Source organism: Macrosteles quadrilineatus, unplaced genomic scaffold (genome assembly GCF_028750875.1).
Source record: "Macrosteles quadrilineatus isolate MER2022 unplaced genomic scaffold, UCM_ALF_1.0 Scaffold_2__2_contigs__length_208266976, whole genome shotgun sequence".
Taxonomy (NCBI): domain Eukaryota; kingdom Metazoa; phylum Arthropoda; class Insecta; order Hemiptera; family Cicadellidae; genus Macrosteles; species Macrosteles quadrilineatus.
In genome coordinates this window covers 28,019,601-28,046,394 of record NW_026542595.1, presented here as the reverse complement: position 1 = coordinate 28,046,394, position 26,794 = coordinate 28,019,601, and the positions used below count along the sequence as shown (strand labels likewise).

Below are 26,794 nucleotides of genomic sequence, written 5' to 3'. Positions count from 1 at the left end.
CTAGTTTCCCATATAGGGAATAAGCTATTACCGTAGTAGTACTCTCAAAAAATATTAATTTTTCTAGGCTTCCTACAGTAGACTCCCTCCTATCCGGACTCCTTGGGACCGAGGCCAGTCCGGATAACGGTTTTTCCAGTTAAACCGACGTCCCCAAAAACTTGTTAAACGGACCATTTAAATGCATACTGTATCCAGTATTTGACTTCAATTTAGGAGAGCATTGTATTTACACACGTGATCACTGGTTTCAAATCTTTCCCACGAGAACAGTTGTTTCAGTACCACCCACATCCTGCCGATCTAGTCCGGTTATTCCGATGTGCTAATAAAAATTGTCTGGTTAAAGAGATGTCATTTCCGCCGAGTGTAGTCCGGTTATACCGATGTCCGGTTAAAAGGTTGCCCGGATAAGAGGTAGTCTACTGTATATATCCATATATATAAAATCCAATGTATGTTTGTTTGCATGTATGTTTGTTTGTCCTTTATGGACTCCGTAACCGCTCGACAGATTGTAATGAAACTTTCAGGCATTATTAAGCATTATTCAAGGATGGTTTGTGTTAAGTTTGGTGCAGATCCGTCTAAAGGGCTCCGCCCCAGTGGCTCTGGAGTTTCCCATGTTAACCTTATGAGTACTCATATTTAAATGGAATTAAAGAATCTTAACAGCTGGTTCAACTAATCAATTTGATTCTGTGATGCTCAATACATTAAATACCCCCGCCGCAGCAAACCTGCAGACTAAGCGAATTTCCATTTCCCTGAATGGATTTACACTAAAATGTCTCCTTAAAAATATCACATTTATTCCCTATTTAAATAGAATCAGTTTTACACATACTAAGGTTTGCTGCAACAGGGAGGGTAAAAGTGTTTTTTATGTAAAATGTTAATAGTTAGTAAGAAATAAAAACATTTTCCAAATTTGGGCAAAATATGTTTATAAACAAGCAAACTACAACAGTTTACTTATTCTCCATAAGAATAACATGGGAATTTTAAATTTACAATTTTTTGGAATTTTCTCCGTAACCATTAGGCACATTATAACGCTTCAATATACTAAATAATTTGTTTTTTTAAGCTCTACAAAATAGTTTAGAAAGAAATTGCAAAATTTTATCTTTTTTGGGTCAAAAATGGGAAAAACCCATTTTTACCCCATAAAAGCCCCCATAAACCCCCGTTCCCATGGTCCGATCATGCTGGTTCGCGAACTCGTTCGAATAAACGTAGGTTTACACGTTTGTACCAAATTTCATCAAAATCGGATCATTTTTGCTCGAGTTATCGCGCTAACGGACACATATATATATAAATATATATATATATATATATATATATGAATTTGAACGGATGGTGTTTTTGGCCTCTAGGGACCTCAAAACGAAAAAAAAATCGGTCCCGGGTCCAGGTCTTACCGTGAGTACTACGGTAATACCTTATTCCCTATATGGGAAATTCGCTAAAAATTAATAGGTTTGACAACAGGGTGCAGCACTATAATTTTTTTTTTTTAATTTATGACAACAGCTAATTTCTAACCAAAAGGTGAGTGAGCGTAGCAAACGAGCTTCAACCTGGAGGCGAGTTAGCGTAGCGTACGAGCTAAGCTGAAGGCAAGTGAGCGCAGCGAACGAGCTCCCTCCTAAAGGTGAGTGAGCGTTGCGAACGAACTTCAACCAGGACGTGATTGAGCCATGCTAACGAGCTCATCTTGAAAATGAACGAGCTTTTGACATTATACCACATTAGGACAGGACGTCGTCTGTCGGGCCAGCTAGTCTATAAGTATAAAAGAGGATGTTTGTATATATATTTGGCAGTGATAAACTCAGACACCGCTGAACCGATTGCCACGAAATTTGGTACATACGTGTAGAATTTCATGGAATAGGTTTATACACCATCAATTTCGTGATCCGTCCAATCGGCTCCGCCCCAGTGGCTCTGGAGTTTCCCATGTTAACCTTATGAGAAATAGAATTAATGAATCTTAACAGCTGTTTCAATTAAACAAGTTGGTTCTGTTCTATGATGTTCAATAGCATTAAAGTTACAAGGATTATTAACAGGGTGCAGCACTATTATTTCTTTTACATTTATGACAACAGCTAATTTGCAACCAAAAGGTGAGTGAGCAAAGCGAACGAACTTCAACCTAAAGGTGAGTGAGCGTAGCAAACGAGCTCCAACCTAAAGGTGAGTGAGCGTAGCAAACGAACTTCAAACAGGACGTGATTGAGCCATGCGAACGAGATCATCTTGAAAATTAAAAAGTTAAACGGGGCAAACCCCGGGGGTTACAGCTAATAGACTATAAAATCCAATGTATGTTTGTTAGTTTGTCCTTTATGGACTCGGAAACCGCTTGACAGATTGTAATGAAACTTTTAGGCATTATAAAGCATTATTCAAGGATGGTTTGTGTTAAGTTTGGTGCAGATCCGTCAAAAGGGCTCCGCCCCAGTGGCTCTGGAGTTTCCCATGTTAACCTTATGAGTACTCATATTTAAATGGAATTAAAGAATCTTAACAGCTAGTTTCAACTAAACAATTTGATTCTGTGATGTTCAATAGCAATAAAAAGTTAATAGGTTTACCAACAGGGTGCAGCACTGTTATTTTTAAAAACTTTTGACTGCAGCTAATTTGCAACCAAAAGGTGAGTGAGCTTAGCGAACGAACCTCAACCTGAACGTGATCGCAGAAAACCATTATGGATGAATGACTTTGTTTCATATCAAGCTGTTGATGTTAAGTTGATATCAAGCTGTAGTCCTTCCTGACTAGTAGGTATGCCATTTGTTCAGGTTTAATTCATCCAGCTCTAAATCCTTGGTTGTAAAATTTGTGGAGCACCAACTGAACATACAATGGTATCAAAAGGGATAAAACAAGAATCTTCTCTTTGTGGCCAATAAAATGATTTACTAGGACCATGTGGATGCATGAACAGTGTCTTCATGCATCCACATGGTCCTAGTGTCTTCATCTTCATCTGAAGTACTCCTCACAAGAGCAAAGTACCCAATGGCAAAATCCCAAGCTAAATCTTTAAAACATCTTAAAGAAAACCTTTCCCATAATGATGCAGTAATACTGATGGACATTAGTGAGAACTATTCTTTATGATTCAAAATAAAATCCATAGCTACCACGGGTCAAGATGCGGTTGGACACTTCAACCCGTATGTGTTTTTTTTCTCCTTTTTTTCGAGTGAGGGGGAACCAAAGGTTTCAATTAACTGTTTTATTAGTGATGACTTGGATCGTGATGTCTCTTTTTGTTAATGTATTAAAAAATCATTATGAAATGGCTGAAAGACAGATTTCCATCAGTCACAAAGGTGCACTATTTTACGGATGGATGTCGGGCAATATAAAAACAGGAAAAAATGTAAAAATATATGTGAGCATGAAAACGATTTTGGGAATTATGCTAAGCACTCCTTTTATGCCACAAGTAACGGCAAGTCAACCTGACATGGTCTTGGAGGTACTATAAAATGCACACTTAAAAAAGCAAGCTTTCAACTTTAAGCTTTACAACCTAGGATTTAGATTAGAGCTGGCTGAATCAAACCTGAACAAATGGCTTACTAGTCAGGAAGAACTTCAAAATTCTGCCAAATCAAAATAACTATGTCATGTGAGTAATCTCTCATGTCATAAAATTTACTCAAGCTGTAAATTAGCCAATGATAAGGTAACATTCAACTATTTTGTTACAACCATTTCAAGGTGAGTTATACCGCTCAAAAGCTTTTAGCTTTAAATTTGTATAGGGAAATATCAAACAATCTTCAAAAATTTAATTTAATATTGTCAAAGAACTACAGGTGTTAATGACTAATTTCATATCTTACTAATATTATAAATGTGAAAGTTTGTGTGTTTGTTTGTTTGTTTGTTTGTTTGAAGTTCAATCACGCATAAACCACTGGACGGATTGGGCTGAAATTTGGCATGATGATAGCTTACATTCCCGATTAACATTTAGGCATATTCTTATATCAAAAATCCTTTCGGGCTCCGCCCCAGTGGCTCTGTAATTCCCCATGTTAACCTTATGAGTATTTATATTTAAAGGGAATTAAAGAATTTAGTCAGCTGTTTCAACTAAAAAAAGTTGGTTCTATGATATGGAAAAGCATTAAAAAGTTATAAGATTTACCAACAGGGTGCAGCACTATATTTTTTTGCATTTATGAAAACAGCTAATTTGAACTAAGCAGCAACAAAAAAACTGTGATTCGCAATGAGAACTGTCAAAGTAGGATTGTTTACAGTTATGTTTATGTTTTTCATTTCATGAATAATTTGTGATATTTTGCAAATTGTTAATAGTTTATTTTTCTCTATTGTTTACGTGAAGTGGTAGAACATTATGGCTATGGTAGATGTGTAATACTATAGAATACTGTAAATTTAAAAAAGCAAATTTTATCAAACTGTGTCCTCCCTTATTGCAAACGCAAAGCTTGAGTATAACTGTAATAAGCATTTTATACTCATATTCCAACCCCGTACGAAGGACGGGTACTCTGCTAGTATATAAATATATGACCATTGATTAATCTTTATATTTCTGTTGTATGGTTTATTTGTGAAGATTAATTATCACATGTTTTAATATTGTTAAAATGAGTAAATAAATAGTGATGGAAATGTTGTACTGAAATTGACTATTCTTATTTTGACTTTGAAAATTGACAATTTAATATTGGTGCCGAAACTAAAAAAGAACCATGCCTTACAGAAAAAGTAATAGAGAAGTTAAACCTCCAAAAAGGTATACCCCTGATCAGAATGAAAATCATGATACAGACAAATTATCAAAGAATGTTTCTGAGAATGGAAACAATGACACTCAAGGAGTAGCATTGAGACAAACCAGCATTACTTCTATTAGTTCAAGGAAAACAAAAAGTAAATCTACAACATCGAGCAACAGGAAACAAATGGAAATAGAACTTGAAAAGTTGGAAGAAATACAAAAACTGGAACGAGAAATTGAAGAAAAGGAGCTGGAAAGACAAAGACTGATGGAGGAGAAGGATATGGAGCGACAACGGTTGGAGAAGGAAATGGAGCGACAACGGCTGGAGAAGGAAATGGAGCGACAACGGCTGGAGAAGGAAATGGAGCGACAACAGCTGGAGAAGGAAATGGAGTGACAACGGCTGAGAGACAGGAGGGAGCTAGAGCGACGTAAACAAATGCTGGAAATAAGGGCTTCTATGAAATCACTATCGGCAAATGGTAGTCAAGTCTGCGGATCTGAGGTAAGCATAAGTCAAAGCTAAATATCTCAGAGAGAGGAGAGAGAATCTGAGAGTAAAGTCGTAAAGTGGCTGAATGATAATGGGCCGACAGTTCATCAGTGTTCATGAACAGCTATGACCACGGCTGCACAATTACTAGCAGATTCAGTCAAAAAAATTATTCAACCAACCTCTCTTTGCCGCCAACAACTACCAAACTTTAGTGGTAGACCAGATGAGTGGCCTATATTCTTTTCTGCATTTGAAAATACCGTAAAATTGTATTCTGATGATGACAATCTAGCTAGACTTAGAAACTGTCTTGGAGACGAAGCCTTCAAAATGGTGAAACCTCTTTTTGTTTCCAGTAAAAACTTGCATGCCATAAAGAAAACGTTACAGATGCGTTTCGGTAAACCCGAGTTTATCATTGAGTCCATGATGAACCAAACTAGAATGCTAGCTAGCCCCTGTAATAGAAGACAATATTGTTGGCCTCATCGAATTTTCTACAACCATTCTTAACTTTAGCTGTTACAGGTGTTAATGACTAATTTCATATATATGTATGACCATTGATTAATCTTTATATTTCTGTTGTATGGTTTATTTGTGAAGATTAATTATCACATGTTTTAATATTGTTAAAATGAGTAAATAAATAGTGATTGAAATGTTGTACTGAAATTGACTATTCTTATTTTGACTTGATAATTGACAATTTAATAACAAATTAAGCTTTCATAACTGCAAACTCATGTAAGTATTTTTTCATAAGATAAAATATATATTTTATTAAATTTTTAGCCTTAACTAATATTTTAATAATAGGCCTACTATGTTTTTCCAATATCTGGAAAAAAGTTAGCCTATAGCCGTTTTTCACAATCCATGTTGATCAAACTTAAAAAACTAAATTAAATTACATAATAGTTTTTATATTTTTTTATTATGCTCTAGAGTGACCTTTATATAGTTTTTTGTTTGTTCAAGACATAGGAAACCTGCCTTAAAAATTTGAAAGTGTTATCTTAAATGGTTTGCGAACAAATTTTTTGGTCGTACAGGCTACATTTGGTTGTCGAAAATTCCAAACTCCTTAAAGCAATTAAACTTAGCAAAATTTACAGACAAAATCAAAACAGTTTTAGTAGAAAAAGCATATTTCACTCTTGAGGAATTTTTCAACGACTCCTGGTAACAGACACCCAATCTCTCATGAACCTCTCCTAACATAAACAGTTCCACCATGCTGTAGCTTTGTAGGGGTAACTTTGTGACGCAAAATTCTAGGGGGGGAATAAACTAGTATTCACCAAGTCAGGCTAGGCCTACCCCTAGAACCGGCCACACTCAAATTTCTTCCCCGGAGTGCTCAGAAGGAGCCGAGAAAAATCCAGGGGTCAATGCGAAGTTGTCACGGCTTTGACTGATCAATTTATTTAAAATTTAATCGAAGGCTCAGAGCTCTAGAAGCGCTCAGGAAATCCTGCAGACGCCCAGTTGGAGCTATATCATCCCAGCCTTCGCTACCGTGTTTTGGTAAATTTTGCCTAACTTTTATACTGACTCTGTAGGACCGATGAGTATTCAATCTTAAGCCAATGTGATTTAAATACTCGTATTAAACTTTAAACTAATTTCGGAAGACGTGGGTAAAGAATATTAAATAGAATATAATGTAAAAAGCAATTCCTGCAGAGTCGTCGGGCCTAATTAATATAATCGAATGGAGAATTTATCGTGATGTTGTTTAAAATAGATTTAATATTAATTTACGTAGCTGATTGTTCAAATCAGCCTGCTCCCAAGACTTGATTCTTTCACCCGCCAAAGACGGGGTTTAGAACTTAGACGACAAGTCTCGGGGTATTAAAACGGTGAAAACGAGATATAATTTGGACGTGATAATTATTTGTTAAGCGAACGGAGAAATCGTTCGCTAATGAAACTAATTTCGAAACTAATGAATTAAAATTAAATAAACGATAGCCACCGCTAGTCACTGGCAGGCAGGAACTGGCGGGTCAAGACTCAAGTTAAGATATTAAATTTAATAATTCGAAACGGAATATTAAGAAAACGAAAAGGTATAATAAGTTAAGTATGCGTAAGATAAAACAGAAAGAACGTAAAACGTAAAAATGGGCCTAACTAATATGGTAGCTAACCTTCGTAATAAATATCGTAGTGTCGTTTCGTTGTATTCGTAACCCGTGCGAGCTAGTCGGTGGTCAAACAGCGAATAATTCTTGTCCGGCTCAAATCCCGATTTCCTCGGCCGCGGCTCAAGCGCTGCGGTGGCGATTTCGGAAACTAGCCAACAGCTGATCGGGGATTCGCCTGTTGAGCCGGTCTAGTTGTCGTCTGTCGTCGGTCAACAAATACCATTTCGAGGTTAAGTGATGTTGTCATCGGCGTTAAATATTCGTAAAATCGGTCGTTTTAACTTTATTTGGTGAAAAGGATTGCTATTATGAATAAATATGTAGTTGTGGGTGTGTTCGTGTACTTCACTGTTATCAAAAGTAGGCCTACGTTCTTTGGCCCATAGCCCAAGCTAGGGCCAACACATAGGCCTAGGATTAGGATGTTGTGGATAAAAATCGGGTAAGTTATGGTGTTTGTTGACTAGCAATACGTTTTTACCCCCCTTAAAATTTGGTACCTCACAACTTACTGGCTAAATCCTAGGTTTTTTATATACCTATTTAGATTTCCTTATTTATTAGAAACCTTGACAATGTACCTGTCTGTGTATCACATTTGTAATAGCTTTAACAGATGTTATGTGCAATAAAGAATTGTCATTTGTCATTTGTCGATTCCAAGGCCTGAAATGGACAAAATGGTGTATCGCGAAAAAATTAATATAAAAAAAGTATCAGCAGTATCTTCGAAATTTTTTGTATTCTTAGGGGCATAGGAATGAACATTTTCACAAAGTTTCATCAAATTCTGAGATGGTGGGTTTCATGACCCGGGTGATTTGACGTGGAATGATTCAGTAGCCAATCATGGGAAGGTATAAAAAATTGTATCTGAAATGGTACAAATCGGACCACAGGGCTTTTCTCTACGTGAATTTTAACTTATGGAAATTTAAAATGGGCCTTATGGGTTAATTGGTTGCCATGACATTATTTGAAAGATAACAATAAAAAGGTACCTAAACAAGAGCCGCAAGCATTTTTTAAATATAACTTGTGTTGGTTGATTCCAAATATGTTTATTTATTTAGCCTATTTATTTCATACTCCTTGAGGAGTTTGTTTTATCTATGTTAATTATTCGTAACATTATGTCAGCAGAAATATCAGTACAGATTTGGTTCGATATATCGTTTCTAAAATATTTTTATTTTCAATGTAGGCCTAAACAAACATGGAAATAGGTTATGATCTGTTTAAAATATATTTTATTGATGTGTTGAATGTAAAAATATAATTAAGTTAAGATTGGTGTACGTTTTTAATGAACTTGAATAAATAAAACTGTCAATAGGCCTATTCAAACAAAAGAAGACTGAAAACTTAACTTCACGTTTTTAGAGGTAAGGATAGGTCCAAACTCCTCACTGAAATGCAATTTGGTTTTCGTTGTGGAAAATCTACGGCTGCCGCTGTAGCTGCAGTGGCAGAACGAGTCAGTGCTGCTTTTGAAGACCGTTGCTCTACTGCACTTACTCTCTGCGATCTAAGCCGTGCCTTCGACACTGTGTCTCATGAGGTGCTCCTAAAGAAGCTCTACTTCTACGGGCTGGACGGAGTCGTGCTATCTACTCTTCGATCCTACCTTCTAGATTGTACACAGATGGTGACTTAGGCAGGTGCTTCCTCCTCTTGCAGAGCAGTGGAGCATGGAGTTCCTCAAGGATCCATTCTGGTACCGCTTTTATTCACAATTGTGATGAATGACCTGGATGATGATGGCGGTACCCTTCTTTTTGCGGACGACACCACCCTCCAGTCATCTGGTTCAAATCTTCAGGAAATAAATGAAGATATGGAGCTTCGACTGTGAAACGCTTCAGCCTGGTTTGTGGCAAACCGTTTCCAGCTAAACCCTGACAAGACCCAGCGGATGGTTTGCAGTCTGGCTCACATTCCTTCTGTAGACCAGAGCCAAGTCAAGCTCTTGGGCTTGTCAAGCTGAGATTGTTTGTGACTGAGGACTACCTTGAAATGGTCTACTTTGCCTTATTCCATTGCCACGTTACATATGGACTGCTTTTGTGGGGACATTCTCCAGGCACAGTGGGGATTCTCAAGATTCAGAAAAGGGCCTTAAGAATCATCACCTTTAGTGACAGACGGGCTCATAGTAGGCCCCTTTTTGTGAGACTAGGAATACCTACTGTCTTCGGTCATTACGTTCTCCTGTGCCTTCTTCATGTTTGGGATAAACATAGAGACCTTACGTCCCGTGCTATGGTCCATCCCTACAACACCAGGCAGAGAAACATGCTGGATATGTTCCCCGCGTTAGGCTCTCCAAGACAGCTGCTACATACCAAATTCAGGGACTTAAGTTCTTTAACAAACTGCCAATGGCCACTAGGGGCTGGAAAAGGGGTTATCTCAAGGACAAGCTAATGTCTAATGAAAGAGAGAGCCTACTACAGCATCTTTGAGTTCATGAATGATAAGGAAATAGCAAACATGGGGTAGCCATCTTTTCCATCAATGTTTTCAAATGTGATCTTTCAGATTCTGAAGTTAGAAATCAACATTTATGACTATTTATACATTAAAACTAAGTTTTAAAACACCTCTGCATTTCTACTTACTACGAAAGTACCGCCTTTAAATTTTGAAAAATTCCCTAAAATCAACGGATAGCCATAGAAATTTGAAAATTGGTACACTAATGCAGTTTTTGAAGAGGAATCCAAAAATGTCATTTATATATTACTAAAATTTATAATTACAAAAATGGGGGGGGCATACACTTGCCCCGGGCCTAAAACTGGTTGGGGCAAGTGTACTCTCAGCCCCGGGGTAAGTGTACATAGGGGTTTTCAATGGTGTGACAACTTAGTTATCAGGTTAAGACAAGTTTTCTTATTTCCTAAGTTATTTTCCTGGTTGATTTCACCTTTGGACCTTATACCTGAACTGTCTTTTGTTTACTCAAACCCCAATTTATTTTTAATCCTTGTTTCAGATTTTTGTACAATGGCATTTTGGATTGTGAATGGTTTCAACCACGTTGCTGCTCAGTAGTTTACAAGTTACATTGACTGTGATCATTTAAAAACAATTAAAGTGACTGTGGACTGTGGTTTTATATCACAGATATTATGTGTGCAGTGTAGTTTGTTTAACCAACCTGAACTAACATGGTTCGAACATATGTAAGAAAAACTGATAGGGGGTCAAAGTACTCCCGTGAAGACTTGCAAAAAGCACTCCAAGATATTAACTCTGGAACATCCACTTTGAGAGGTGCTTCAAAGAAATTTAAAATACCTGAAGCAACTCTCCGACACCACCGTAATGGCGTAAGAGGTAAAAGTATTACTTTGGAGAGAGAAACAGTATTCCCACGTCATGAGGAAGAAAAATTAGCCCAGGGCCTAAAAGTGATGGAACGTTGGGGTTGGGGCCTAAGTAGGAAAGAGTTGCTAGAGGTGGTAGGGGAGTACGTAAAACATAACAAAATCCGCAATCCATTTAAAAATGGAGTACCTGGTGAGGATTGGTTTTTAGGATTTAAAAAACGTCACCGATTGTCTGTTAAACAGCCACAAAGCCTGGAATATGCTAGGAAGAAATGTACAGACCCATTTATAATTGGACATTATTTCAAACTGTTAAAGAGCACATTGGACGATTTGAAACTAGAAAACAAGCCGGGCCAAATTTTTAACATTGACGAGACCAATTTTTCTCTTGACCCGTCTGTGCTGGTCTCTTGATCCTCTTGATCTGTCTTTAATATAAATCATATGATTTATTTACATCTTATGTTATATTGGGGAGTGTTTGTAAAAAAAGAGTATTGTAGTTGAATGGTTTAATATGTTAACACAATAAATACATTATTAATTATCACTGTATTAATCTCGGGAATAACTCATGGTGTCAGACAGGAACTAACCATGCCAAATAGGAAGATCAGAAAGTCACAAAGATACCAGGCTGATACAGAAACTGAAGAAGATGAAAATTCAGGTAACCAGCAAAGTTCTACTACAGTGACTCACAAATTTGACATGGTTCCTCATGGCAGGTACATTTACGTACCACCACCTTTTGATTGTTTTTTTGAAAACCGGGAATCTGATTGGACATCCTGGATAAGGAAATTCGAACGCTATAGGGTTGCTTCACTTTTAAACCATGAACCTCAGGAAACTCAGATCAGTTCTTTATTACTTGCCATGGGTGATGATGCTGAGTATATTTTTGATTCATTTGGGCTGTCAAACGCCTCTTATGACGAGGTTGTACGCAATTTTAATAATTACTTTAACAAAGCTGTCAACATTGTTTATGAAAGAGCACGGTTTAATAAGAGGAACCAGCTTGAAGAGGAATCTTTCGAACTATACTTAACAGCTCTTCATAGATTAATCAAAAATTGTAACTTTGGGGCACTTAAAGACGAGATGCTACGTGACCGCATCGTGGTTGGGGTACGTGACAGCAAACTTTCAGAATCATTGCAGATGAATAGCAACCTGTTGTTGAATGAAGCAGTAGAAAAAGCTAAGCTATGGGAATCGGTTAAAATGCAGCAAGGAACAATTAGGGGTATGACCTCAAAGGACATTGACGCTCTTTCAGCCCGATATGATAAGTCCTTAGGCTCCCGATATGATAATTCCTCGTCCTCAGGCTCAGGTTCTAAATGTAATCAAAATATAAGTGAAGAAGTAAGAAGTTTCAAATGTTTTTGTTGCGGGGACACCAACTATCACTCCAGAGAAAACTGCCCAGGATACAAAGTACGTTGTAGGTATTGCAATATAGTGGGACATTTTGAACGATGTTGCAAAAGAAAGAAGAAAGAAGTTATAAGAGGTTGAGGCATTTGAAGAAGAATGTTCTGGTAGTGACACAAATGCTTCGCTGGGTACTGTTGAGTTCTCAGTGCATAGCTTGTCCACCACTCCACCATATGAGGTATGTTTGCACGTAAATGAAATTCCAGTAGTTTTTAAAATTGATACTGGAGCGGATGTTTCCTGTATACCGGAAGATTTGTGGAAAAAGACTCTTTCATGTTTGTCATTACAGCCATTTAATGGATGTATCAAGTCTGCTGACCAATATCCTCTTAGCTGCCTTGGAAAATTAGTATCTCATTTAAAACTGCGCGATAGGGAGTGTGAAGAAGAACTCTATGTCATTCGTGGTCTTAAGCAACCCTTACTTGGTCGTACTGCCATTAAAGCGTTATCCCTGATTATATACACTGAACTTGGTTACAAACAACCCTCGGATGTTGTGTCCTTAGACTATCCTGATCTTTCTGCGACCTATCCAAGAGTTTTAAAGGAGCAACCCTTGATCACTACTCCATTTCCTGAACTACCGTGGTCCCTAGTCGGGTGTGACTTCGCCAGAGTCAAGGGTCAATTGTTTTTTGTGATACAGGACTACTACTCAAGGTATCTGGATGTAATACCAATAAAGACGACTGCTGCAGTACCCACTATCAAAATACTGAAAAGAATCTTTTCACAATTTGGTATTCCACACACACTTCGGTGTGATAATTGTTCCCCGTTTGATAGCGACGATTTTAAGAACTTTGGAAGAGATTGGGGATTTACTATAACAACTAGTAGTCCTAATTATCCTCAGTCCAATGGTCTAGCCAAGTCAGCAGTAGCAACTGCTAAGAAGATTGTTCTCAAGTGCAAAGACATACCCTACATAAGGGCCTCTTGGCTTTCCGCTCGATGCCTTTAGAGAATGGTTACTCTCCTTCAGAGTTGCTTATGAGCAGGAAAGTAAGAGGGGTTGTGCCCATTGCTCCTGTCAACCTTGTCCCAAAAACACCAGATCCTAAAACACTGAGATCCAAAGAAGAACAGTTAAGAAGTAAAAGGAAAATCCGGTTCGATGAGAGGCAAGCAACGAAGGAAAGAGAAGAGCTACAAGATGGACAAATGGTTTATGTAAGGGACAAGCAAGTTAAAGGAAAAATCATCCAAAAGCACGAGCAGCCAAGGTCTTACATAGGGAAAACAGAAAACGGAGGAAGATTAAGAAGAAACCGAGTTCATTTATCGGATATTAAAAATGAAGCTCACGAGACCTACCCCAGATGCTCATACATGTGTGTGATGCAGATACATGTGAGAGGAGGATGTACTGGTCTCTTGATCCTCTTGATCTGTCTTTAATATAAATCATATGATTTATTTACATCTTATGTTATGTTGGGGAGTGTTTGTAAAACAAGAGTATTGTAGTTGAATGGTTTAATATGTTAACACAATAAATACATTATTAATTATCACTATATTAATCTCGGGAATAACTCACCGTCTAAAACCAAAGTAGTTGGTGAAGTGAACCGCCCTTCGTCAAGAATCACTAGTGGGCCAGGGAGAGAAAATACGACTGTATTACTTGGCGGCAATGCGGCAGGAGAAAAGCTCCCTCCTCTCATAGTCTTTAAGGGCAAAGCAGTGTGGGACTCATGGTTAGCCCCAGAAAGTGAGGCGTTCCCAGGGACTTCATACGCTTCTTCAAAGAACGGTTGGATGGAAACAGAAATTTTTGCCAACTACTTCAAGAATGTGTTCTTAAAGAAATGTGGAACAGAGAGGCCAGTAGTAGTGCTGCTGTATGATGGACACACAACCCATGTTGATATAAGTGTGGTTGAATTGGCAATTGCCAACAATGTTGTAATACTTAAACTACCCGCGCACACTAGTCACTTGTTACAACCAATGGATCTTACAGTCTTCAAAGGTTTGAAAAGCAAATGGGATGCGAAACTTGTTGCTTGGCAACGCACACATGTTGGGGTGAAAATTCCAAAACGAATATTCTCTGTCCTAATTGGTGAAGTGTGGAATAGTACACCGGCGACAATCTTGCAAAGTGGGTTCAAAAAAGCGGGTATTTACCCATATGACTGTAATGTGGTACCAAAGGAAAAATACGATCCTGACATTTTACGTAGATATGAACTACACGAAGCCGAAGCTCAAGGCCTTACAGAAAATCCTCCCGACCCCACTGACACTAGCATTCCTGGATCACCCGACGTAGAACATCCGATGCAAGGTGCTTCTTGTTCATCTAGTACACCAAGTCAACCTGGCAACCTCAATCAACCTTCTCAAGTGCAGCCTCTCTTTTCTTCGAATGCCTCATTTGAAGAAGTTTTATTAAAGACTGTAAAGCAAAATGTTGTTGAAGTCATGAAAAGGAAGAAAGTATCAAGTTCGTTTTAAATTCAATAAGGAAATTTTATTTTGGCTGTCCAATTTTGACAAAGGAACAATATATAGAGATTTTGAATGGGTGGGATTGGCGGGCCTTAAGTAATTATTTAAAAGATGCTTGGTCTAAAAGATGGGGTTTAATACAAGAATTCAATCTGTGAGAATCATTTTCCCAAATATCCTTACTTTTAAAATCTTTTTTATTATTATTTATTAGTTTCATTAAGGCATCAAAATTGTATTAGTTCTAAGATATAAATGTATTATTTATCTCCCAGGAATCATTGAAATCTATATACAATATATTAATTTGAGCAAATATTGCTAAATATTGCTAGAATGTAGGCTTTTGTTGTGTTTCTAAAAAAGTTTACTTATATTCTCAATATAATTATTTTTTAATTTATGTAAATATACATATATGTATAAATCCGTTTGAGAAATATGTCTATTTTCAAAAAATTAATTGTTTTATTATTTAATTTTTAATCTGATTTACACAACAGTTTACGTTATCCGTTAACAGTTAATCTGAACAGTTTACGTTAGTCAATTGTACAAATTAATGCTAACCAGGTACGCCAGCCGCAACAGACGGGCTTTTTGTCCATTGTTGTTGTAGTTAGTGCTAAGAAGTTATTTTTTGTACAAATATTTGTAAATAAAAGCACTTTTTCATTCATTCATTCATTCATTCAGTGGCTGAGGTTATTACAAGCGAAGAAGTGGCAATGAGACTCAAAAACATGAAAAAAGAAGAAGTCGCAAAAACTAGGAAGAAAAAAGAAAATGAAAAAAAAAAATTATGAAAAAACAACTGAAGTTTGAAACTGAAAGCAATACTGCACTAGATCTCCTTAAAAGTACAAATAAAAGGAAAGAACTGAAAACAAATAATAAAGCTACCACAGCCAGCAGAGAGAAATTTTTCATTCCCACCGATTCTGATTCCGATGTATTGCCGTTTGATGAACTGGATGACCTAGAACAAGTTGAAAATTTTAAAGAGCAAGAAGCAAAAAAAGGATCTGAAGAGAAACCAAAAGTTGTAAATTGGGTTTTGTCAAGATTTGAAACGAAGACAAAAGTTTTATACTTTGTTGGTCAAATCACATCAATTGATGACATTGGACCTATCGTTAAGTTTACACGAAAAAAAGGTGACAACACATTTTACTGGCCTGAAAAAGAAGATTTTTCATTCATTCCCAATGACGACATACTGAAGGTTTTGCCAGAGCCTACACCAGGCAAGACGGGGGGAGCTGATTTTCGACGCTTCCCTCTTTAGTGTCCATGTTCAGTAAAAAAAAAAACCGTCAAAGAAGTTTTTACAGCATTTGAATAATTAATAAAAATATATTAACAAGTTTATATTAATAATTGTAAATTTACAAATTTGCCATTTTGCGGAAATTGTACGCGGAGTTCCACGAAAAAGTTCATAACTCCTGAACGGTTTGAGATATTTTTACAAATAGCCTAAAAAACCATTTTAATCAGCAGATTCTAAGCTATAATCCACTTGCCCCAGATTGAACCTAAAGCGAGTTATATGGAATATAAGGGGGGGGGGGGCGTACACTTACCCCGATTTTAGGGGCAAGTGTACGCACGGGACATCACTTTACAAAAAAAAGTATATAAAAAAATATGATTTAAGATTTTAAAAAAAATTATACTTATAGACCACATTCCAAGCTTTCTGCTCACCAAATTTCATTAAGATAGCCTATCTTAAATACAATTGAAGTTATTGCAAGTTAAAGTGCAACTAGTGATTTTCGTGCGTACACTTACCCCACTTCACCCCATCCCTGGAAGTCATTTTTAACTAAACTTGTATATATGTATACCAGGTATTGATTTTTTATATCTTAAACGGTTTTACACGTTGTGGACTTATTTTTTCTTTTGTGCATGTAAAAGAAATGTTTTTATTTTTTGTCGAGACGCAATCTATCCATTTTTTGGGTAAAAGATGAAGAAGGAGTAAGTAAGTAAGTACGGTTAGTAAGTAGGCTATTCACACAGGTGATAAATGTTACGGTACACCACTTTTTATTGACCTACCTATTTAAATATTTTTAAAGCCATTTTTTTACTAAATATATAGGCCTAGGATAAAATAAACAAACTTTATTTTTACTTTGTTATTGTTTTTATTTAGGCCTATATATCATATGGTGTAATACAATTCTGATGGACTTCCTGTCTCTGCCGGCTCTGCTCGTCGTTGTCGGCGGCAAAGGAAAGTACCCATTTATACAGACTAATTTCCCATTTTTGCTGGGTAATTACCTATAAATTATCCTTTTACCCGTCGAATTACCCTTTTCTCCCCATGATTACTTAACCACATTTTATCTCCCCCACCCAAATCCCGAAATCTCACCGGCCCCCTAGTAAGTTGGGATTATTGTTTATATAGGCTATATTTTAGTAGGCCTAACTAATAAAAGGGGGCCTCGGCGCCAAAAAAAATCTTTAATAAAGTTGTAGCCTAGTATTGATGTCCTAGAACAGTTTAAAAGTGATTTTAAAACATTTAAGCTGGGGTCTAGGTCCCGAATAAGTCCCTACCTAAATACCTACCCGACAAACAGAACATAATGTTAACTTACTGCTAATTTAAAAGGCTCAATAATTCAAACTAGGCCACATTTAAAATGTGAGACCACTGACACCTAAGTAATGCATGGGCCTCGGCCTATCTACATTTTACAGTAATATATTATGATAAAACATATCAAGGCTCTATAATGTTTACAATTCCACGTATTGTCATCGGTAAAGTAGGTAGTAAATCGGACCAATTTGAAAACTAAATAGTGACAGGCTGATCATGTGAAAGTGGATTTTAACCTACAAGCAAGGTCTTGAACCTTTAGTCAAAAGCCTTTGATCGACAGTATAATACATAACATAAATTAAACATCAAATAATTATTTATAAGAATAATTGTACCCACCTTTACAGAATCAAGGGGGTACATTACACAATGTTCCATAACCCCAGCGATCGCTCCAGCCGTCATGTGTGTGGAAACATTGGTGGTGGGAAGTGTTTCATAGTCTTCAAAGTTCATAATAGTCTGTTTTATAAAACGAACACTTCACTAGAAACGTATTGATAGCTTGAACTAAGTTCTTATAAATAAACAAAACAAATTTGGATTTTTTACACTGCAAAAAGGGCACAAACTGACCTAGGCCTCTACTCCATGCTCTTCGAAGGGTCGTGGTATCACACCACGCACCACCAAGTGGACTTAATTTTGACTTAAGTTAACTTTTTTTGTACAATCTACACAATCACATGTTTCGTTAGCTGCCACTACAATTTCAAAGACATTTACAGTAAGTAAAATGTGGCTGAACCCAGCTGAACCGCTGATCGTAGAGGCACGGCCACCTTTTACCATTTACCATTTACCATCGATGTCTTCTCCGCCGTCCTTGTAGGGAAATCGTCAGTTTCTTGTAATAGTGTATATGTGTGAGAGTGTAATTGCATGAGCATTGCTTTCCTATTCGTTGTTTAGGTTTATTTGTGTTCGTTGATAAATTCAGTTAATTTATAATATGGTCGTTCAATTAGGTATTGTTTGAGTTGTTTTTTTAAAGCTTTATTTTCACTTATTTCTTTGAGTTTTTTTGGAAAGAGATTAAAAATTTTGATCCCCATGTTGTTTGGAGTTTTGCTGGTTTTGTTTAGCCTATGGTACCCTAAGTCTAGATTTGTTTTGTTTCATCATTGACTATTCTGAGTTGGGGAGGATTTGATTTGATTGAGGTAATAGTTTCAAAAAGGTAAAGGGAGATTACAGTTAGGATTCGGTTTTTGATAAAAAGAGGTTTGCAGTGGGCTTGTGATTCATCTTGATCGATTTGTTCTATTATCCGAATTGCTTTCTTCTGTGAGGTTATTATTTTCTCGATGTGGATTTCATTTGCAGAGCCCCAGGCTATTATGCCATATCTGATATGTTATGAAAAATTGCATGATAAGCAATAGTGATTTCTGTGTTTGTTAGGCTTCTAATCCTTCTTAATGCATATACAACTTGTGACAGCTTTCCACCTAGTTTTAGAAGGTGATCATGCCATGTTAGGTTTTTGTCCAATATTATTCCAAGAAATTTAGTGTTAGTTTGTGAGTGTTCATCTGCAGTTGAATTGTCATTGTTATGGTTTGTAGGTTTGAAGTTTATTACTATTGTTTTCTGTTTATTTATTAATAAGTTTATTTCGTTGCAAGTAGCTGTAGAGTTTTGGATTTTTGAAGTTCTACGATTTTACCATCGGTTGGTGTGATGATTGTTGTGTCGTCTGCAAACATATTATACAGGCACTGTCTTCTGTAAAATTGGTGGGAAATGAATTTATGTATGTTAAGAAAAGCAGGGGGCCTAGTATGGAGCCCTGTGGAATTCCTTGATAGGTTGTCTGTAGTTTAGACCTGTTTTTAATTTCATAGTAGTTCTTTGTGTATTCTATTTCGACTTGTTGCTTCCTGTTAGTTAAATAGTTTTGTATCCAATCTAATGCTTATGAGTGATATTAAGTTGTTGGAGTTTTTTTATAAGAATTTTCCTGTCCAAGCTGTCAAATGCTTTTTCTATGTCCAAGAAGATACCGGTTGCTTGGGATTTATTTTCCCATATATCAGTTATTTTATCACAAAGGGTTGCTAATGCTGTGTTGGTGGATTTACCATTTCGAAATCCATGCTGTGATTGAGAAATTTTATTATTATTTTCTAGAAAGTTCATCAATTGGGTATATGCTTTTTTCTATGTATTTAGACAGTGTTGGTAGGATAGATATTGGTCTATAGTTCGATATATTTGTTTTCTCTCCTTTCTTGTATTTTGGATAGACTAAGGCTATTTTAGCTAGGTCTGGTACAGGTTGCTTGTCTAATTGATGCATTTATTACATTTAGTGGCTCAACTATCTGATTTTTGCAATGCTTTACCATTTTGTTTGTTATCTCATCTATCCCTGAGGAATTTTTAGGGGGTAGCTTGGATATTATTTGATATAAGTAAGCTAAGTTAAGCAAACAATTAATTTCATTGCATCAAGAACCGTAGAATTTTGTTTATAGCCTAAACCTTTTGTGCTTTAACCTTTGACATACTCAGCGCTTCACTGAATCGACAACGTCACTCACTATACTATACTCTAATAGTCTACTGCTGAACTCAACAGAACAGTGCCAAAATTTGTGTTTAACCTTAACCATTATAGTCAATGCCTTAACCTAGTCTACAGATAAATATACCCCCGCCGCAGCAAACCTGCCGACTAAGCGAATTTCCATTTGTCTGAATTGATTTTCAGTTAAATATATTTTAATAACATTAGGTTTAACGAGTACCTAGGTTTGCTGCTACACAAGGAAAATAATAAAGTGTGTTTTTGAGTAAAATATTGAGAGCTTAGTACAAAATAAATAAATTTGCCAAGTTTGATTAAAATATATCCATAAACAAGCAAACTACAACATTTGACAATATTCTCCATAAGAATAACATGGGAATTTTAAATTTAAAATTTTTTTAATTTTCTCCCTTACTAATAATCGAACAAAAATACTTTTATATACTTAATTATTTGTTTTTTTAAGCTCTTTAAAAAGGTCTAAAGAGAAATCGGGAAATTTTATGTTTTGAGGGTCAAAAGTGAGAAAAACCAATTTTTACCCCATAAAACCCCCCGTAAAGCCCCGTTCCCATGGTCCGATCGTGCTGGTTCGCGAACTCATTCAAGTTTATCCCGCTTTACACCTTTAAACCAAATTTCATCAAAATCGGACAAAAATTACTCAAGTTATCGCGTTCACGGACGTATATATATATATATATATATATAAAAGTCTATATATATATATACATATATAAAAATTTGAACGAATGGTGTTTTTGGCCTCTGGGGACATCAAAATGAAAAAGTAAATCGGTCCCGGGTCTAGGTCTTACCGTGCCACCTACGGTAATAGCTACTTCCCTATAGGGAAATTCGCTAAAACAGGCCAAACCATTAGTTTACGTATAAAAGTAAAATAGTAAGAAATAAAAGTTTGATAACAATTTTAAAAACAAAGGTAAGTTAACACCCTGTGTTTGCAACACCAACAAATTCCAAATAATCAAATAATTATAATAACAAATAAAAATAATGAAAAATGATTTAAATGATAAATTTTAATAAACCAAATAATTCTAATGCAATTGTATTTTTTATAGATCTTCTGAAGCAGGCGGTGGAGTTGATGGGTCCAGAAAAGAAGTTGAAGGTCAAGTGGAAGATAGTGGGCATTGTATTTATTATATTAATAAATTGTCTTGAAATGTGAATGTCTTGCTTTCTAAACCTCATATATAACCAATATTTTTTCAAGATCACTCATAAAATAGGCTTCATTTTATCATAAATCTTTCTTGGTAAAAAAATAATTATAAGAAAAAATGTGGGCTAGCAAATGAATGGTGTGAAACAGCTTATATGTTAAATAGGTATAAATTATATTACTATTACTATAGCCTATAATAATAATAATTATTATTATTATCTCTGATCATGACAGTAATTGAAGTATATAAAACTTCGTACCAAGTTCTGAGTGAGTCTATAGGTGTGAGCTTGTTTGCCCAAGTCTAAAATGTGCTAAAACCAATTCCAATATGAGTCTAGGCCAAGTCCAATATGAGCCTACTAAAAGCGGGCTTGGGTCTCCAAGTCCATAATGAGCCTGTTTAATTTATCAGTCAATACCTTCCGAGAATTAGACCTTCAGCAACTCTTATTTTATGAAAATTTATTTTCAAAATATACATTGTGTGCCCAAGGTCTAATCCCACAAGGTCTAAAACAGCATGAGTGGATGAGTTTTTTGCATTGACTGTACTCTTAGACCTTCCGGGACTTAGACCTTCGACATACTGCCAGATTAGACCCTCAGCACCAAGTACAAACTGCAAAATGTGTGTCGAAGGTCTAATTAGACCTTCCGGGACTTAGACCTTCAGCAACACCCCCAAAAAGGTTAACAAATAATTTAGCATTAAAGACAGCAGACTAACTAATATGATTATCAAAGCATCAAGGACTAAAAAATGTAATAGCAAATACAGTATATGTTTCATTGCATCTCTGATTCTACTCTACAAAAATATCAACAAACAACTTAATATACAAACCCGTTCTTTTAATCAGTTCCATCGTCCATTGCCTTTACATTTTCACACTTACCATTAAGTAAACATAGTAACAGATATTTCATTGATTTTAGAAACAAAAGAACACTGTGTACTGCTTAGTTTTATGATATTTTCCTTGGTTTAATTTAATCAGTTGTGTGGCAAAACACAAATAATAAATGTATCAAATAAAGTAAATGTGAAATGAAAGCTATGTTAAGATAAAATAAGAGTATTTTGTATTAGGATTTGATAATTAAATATAGTTACATATATACAACAGATTTTAGAAAACAAAAATCAACACAATTTAGTTATTGATGATATTCTTTAGTTTATTTTAAGCATAGGTTTAGCAAAACACAATAACTTAATTTACCTAAATACATATAAAAAACAATGTGATGTGCAACTTATGTTAAGTTAATCCAACACATGTTAAAGCAGTTAGAATTTTTTTAAAGTAGCCTCCAAATTCATATAAAACATCTATACTTTGTAATTTTAATACTGTTTCCATGAAAACATATCAATAACATTATTTTCATAACTTAGACGCTTTAAAAAATCCAAAGCAGAGCCGGAGTTGATACAGTAACGGTTATAGAATCTTTTTTTCTATAATCATTGAGATATTTTTAGAATAAATAATCTATATATATATAAAAGGCAAAGCCCTCACTGACTCACTGACTGACTGACTGACTAACTCACTCACTCATCACTAATTCTCTTACTTCCCATTTACCTTGGAGGCTGAAATTTGGTACACTGATTTTTTAGGCATTAAATAGGAAAACTAAGCCGTTTTTATTCTGATCGGACTCTCGGGCTCCGCCCCAGTGGCTCTGGAGTTTCCCATGTTAACCTTATGATTTTTCATATTTAAAAGGAATTAATGAATCATAACAGCTGTTTCAATTAAACAAGTTGGTTCTGTCGTTCTGTTCTATGATGTTCAATAGCATTAAAGTTACAAGGATTACCAACAGGTTGCAGCACTATTATTTTTTTTTACATTTATAACAACAGCTAATTTGCAACCAAAAGGTGAGTGAGCGTAGCGAATGAACTTCAACCTGGAGGCAAGTTAGCGTAGCGAACGAGCTAACCTGAAGGCAAATGAGCGCAGCGAACGAGCTCCAACCTAAAAGTGAGTGAGCGTAGCCAACGAACTTCAACCAGGACGTGATTGAGCCATGCGAACGAGCTCACTTATGAAGTAAAACGGGGCAAAGCCCGTGGGTACAGCTAGTCCATGATAAAAGGTTAGATTAAAATAAACCTACCTCATAGTTAAGGAAAATATTATATTTAATTTCTTTGTATCAGCTGTCTGAAATTGTGAAATATGCAGTTTAGCAGTTCTTCTTGTTTACATTTAATTAAATGCCAAAGCAAATGTAAACAAACATTCTTAGTGTTCTCATCACAGCCATGGAGACCAATCAATGTTTATTTTTAAAATGTTCACCTCAGAACTTTTAAAGCCAAAGGGGCAAAGCCTACGGTCAGTATCAAAATGTGAATAGTCCTATAATGGTCCTTGGTATGGTAGCTATATTTTTGTATAATTTAAGCCCAGTTGGTTCAGTAGTTTTTGCATCTATTAGTAATACACATGCAGACAGACACTATTAGATTTTTATATAATAGTATAGATGATGGTATAGATACCAGATATAGTTACTAAAAGAAGATCAACTACGGATTTTAGGAGAAGGAGATCACCAATACTTATAAATAATGATGGTATAGATATCAAATATAGTTACTAAAAGATCAACTATGGCTTTTAGAAGAAGGAGATCACCAATACTTATAGAATGTATTTTAATCGACACTATTACAGACACAGACATTGTATTTTATTGTGGCTTAGCCTTATAGCCATGAACGAACGTTTTTAAATTATGTCGATGATGTCACAGGGTGAGTGGTGGAAAGACCCTCCTTTAATACTCTCTCAATGGATTATTTGTGAGGAATCGTAGGTGGACTAGCGTTTCCTGTGTAAGAGCGCTCAGCTGTGCCTCGCACACTACTTCACAATTTCGTTGATTGGAGGTGGCAAGGGGAGGGATGCACGTGCACACACACACACACCTTCTTTTATACACCTTGCCTAAGAGAGGTAGATTGTACTGCAATCCGTTGTACCGACCTTTTCCAAAATTATTGAAAAGGTTGTGAAGCACCAGGCGAGTGAATATTTTGAAGAGGATTCACTTTTTTCATTATTTATTTGTTTATATTTCTGTATACAGGGTGTCCATAAAAAACGTTTCAGGACTTTGGGAAATGAATCCCCATACTAAAAGGAAGAAAAAAGTTTATAGGAAGGTATGTCCGAAAATGCATATTTACCCAGATATCCTCCATTTTGTTTTTTATACAAAAATATTTTTATCTGTGAAGTTTTTTATTCGATGATTAAGAAATTTGGTAAACATGTTACCATACACAAGACCTATAATAGAAAAATAATAAAGTTGTTCCGATTGTCAATTTCAAAATGGCGGCCGTTTGAATTTTTCTAACTTAAATAACTCGAAAACGGCTAATTCTATGAAAAAATGTCAGGAATACTTTTTTTAGCATTTTTAATTTCCTATCAAACGATACCAAGATCAAAAAGATCGGTTAAAAGAGAACTGAAATATACCGGTTTTTGTGTAAAAATAAGGCAAAGTTAGTCGGGGAACCCTTAATTTTTGCCTTATTTTTACACAAAACCGGTATATTTCAGTTATCTTTTGTCCGATCTTTTTGATCTTGGTATCGTTTGATAAGAAATTAAAAATGCTAAAAAAAGTATTCTTGACATTTTTTCATAGAATTAGCCGTTTTCGAGTTATTTAAGTTAGAAAAATTCAAACGGCCGCCATTTTGAAATTGACAATCGGAACAACTTTATTATTTTTTCTATTATAGGTATTGTGTATGTTAACATGTTTACCAAATTTCATAATCATCGAATAAAAAACTTAACAGATAAAAATATTTTTGTATAAAAAACAAAATGGCGGATATCTGGGTAAATATGCATTTTCGGACATACCTTCCTATAAACTTTTTTCTTCCTTTTAGTATGGGGATCCATTTCCCAAAGTCCTGAAACGTTTTTTATGGACACCCTGTATATATATTTTCTTGTTCATAAATATATCCTACTAATATTATAAATGAGAAAGTTTGGATGTATGGATGTATGGATGTATGTTTGTGACAAGTGAACGCGAAAAATACTGGTCGGATTGGGCTGAAATTTGGCATGATGATAGCTCACATTCCCGATTAACATATAGGCATATTCTTATTTCAAAAATCATTTCGGGCTCCGCCCCAGTGGCTCTGGAGTTTCCCATGTTAACCTTATGAGAAATGGAATTATTGAATCTGAACAGCTGTTTCAATTAAACAAGTTGGTTCTGTTCTATGATGTTCAATAGCATTAAAGTTACAAGGATTACCAACAAGGTGCAGCACTATTATTTCTTTTACATTTATGACAGCAGCTAATTTGCAACCAAAAGGTGAGTGAGCGTAGCGAACAAACTTCAACCAGGACGTGATTGAGCCATGCGAACGAGATAATCTTGAAAATTAAGAAGTTAAACGGGGCAAAGCCCGCGGGTTACAGCTAGTTTCCTATAAATACATGTACCATTTTATAATATTTAAGTAAAGTATAAAAAATTAGATCTAACTTTGAATACAGTAACTAATTTTTGTTTTGGCAAAACTAAAATTTTGTTTTTCAAGTCATATAAAGTGGAAGCAAAAAGTTATTACTTTGTACAATATGACATTATTCTGAATAAATGTATTAATTGTTACCTTTATAAATATAACAATTTTAGTATTTAAATGACATGAGGTGCGGGGCCATGTGCGGCTGCACCTATTGCACCTATCAAGGCCAGCTCTGTATAGCAAAACTCGCATTTGGCTCGCTGGGGGCTCCGCCCCCAGGCCCCCTACCTGTTAGTCGTCATTTGTAGATTAGAGTTTAGTTTGTACAACGCAGTAAGTGAAACAGTCAATATTAGTTATGTAAAAACAATTTTACGAATATATTACAAGAGGTTGGCACGTTAATTTCAAGCTCCAACTTAAAGAAACCTTTAAAAAAATTTTATTTTAAAGTTGCTGAAAGAGGGTATGTTAGTAAAGTATTTTTACAACTGAGTTTTTGGTCAAACGAAGTGATAATACAATTGGGTTTGTAATAGCGAAAATCGATATAGAAGTAATAACCATCTCACGAACATATTATAGTAGATTGATAAGATTAATACAGTAGTAAAGTATTAAATAGTATTATTATGAAGTAAATAGATTATAGTAAATATTCATGTATATATTTATGAAAATAGATGAAGTTATTTTTGTTTGCCTGTCGGTTAGCCACAAACTGTATGGCATATCCAGTTCCGCCACGAGGAGGCCAGGAAACGTCGGAACCATATTTACAATTACTTATAAATGTTCAAGTTAGTAAACTTTTTTATAAGATGAGTAGATTGATTAGTATGTCGATTGATAATTGAATACGTTGATAATAGTAAATAGTAAAGTATCATATTAAATAAATAGATTATAGTAGATATTCATGTATATATTTATGAAAATAGATCAAGTAATGTTTGTTTCCCTGTCGGTTAGCCATAAAATTTATGGCATATCCAGTTCGGCCACGAGGAGGCCAGGAAACGTCGGAACCATATTTACAATTATTTACAAATGTACAAGTTAGTAAACTTTACTAACTACTTTATACAACAACGGGGACTTTTGATAAGGCAGGCCCCCTATCGTACTGCCGATGTTGTCAAGTCACAACGGGGAGTTTTGATTAAGCAGATCCCCTAGCCTACTGCTAATGTCAAATCAGGT

General features: G+C 35.6%; 1 protein-coding gene across 1 annotated transcript in view; it reads right to left on the bottom strand.

The window, feature by feature from the left end:
- The window catches only part of LOC128985540 (mitoferrin-1), a 71,090-nt gene extending 53,148 nt beyond the window's left edge, over positions 1-17,942 (bottom strand). The window contains exon 1 of the mRNA XM_054405129.1: positions 17,660-17,942. Coding sequence (XP_054261104.1) covers positions 17,660-17,776 — 117 coding nt within the window. The 5' untranslated portion in view covers positions 17,777-17,942. The remainder of the gene's footprint in view (positions 1-17,659) is intronic.
- Positions 17,943-26,794: the final 8,852 nt, after the last annotated feature.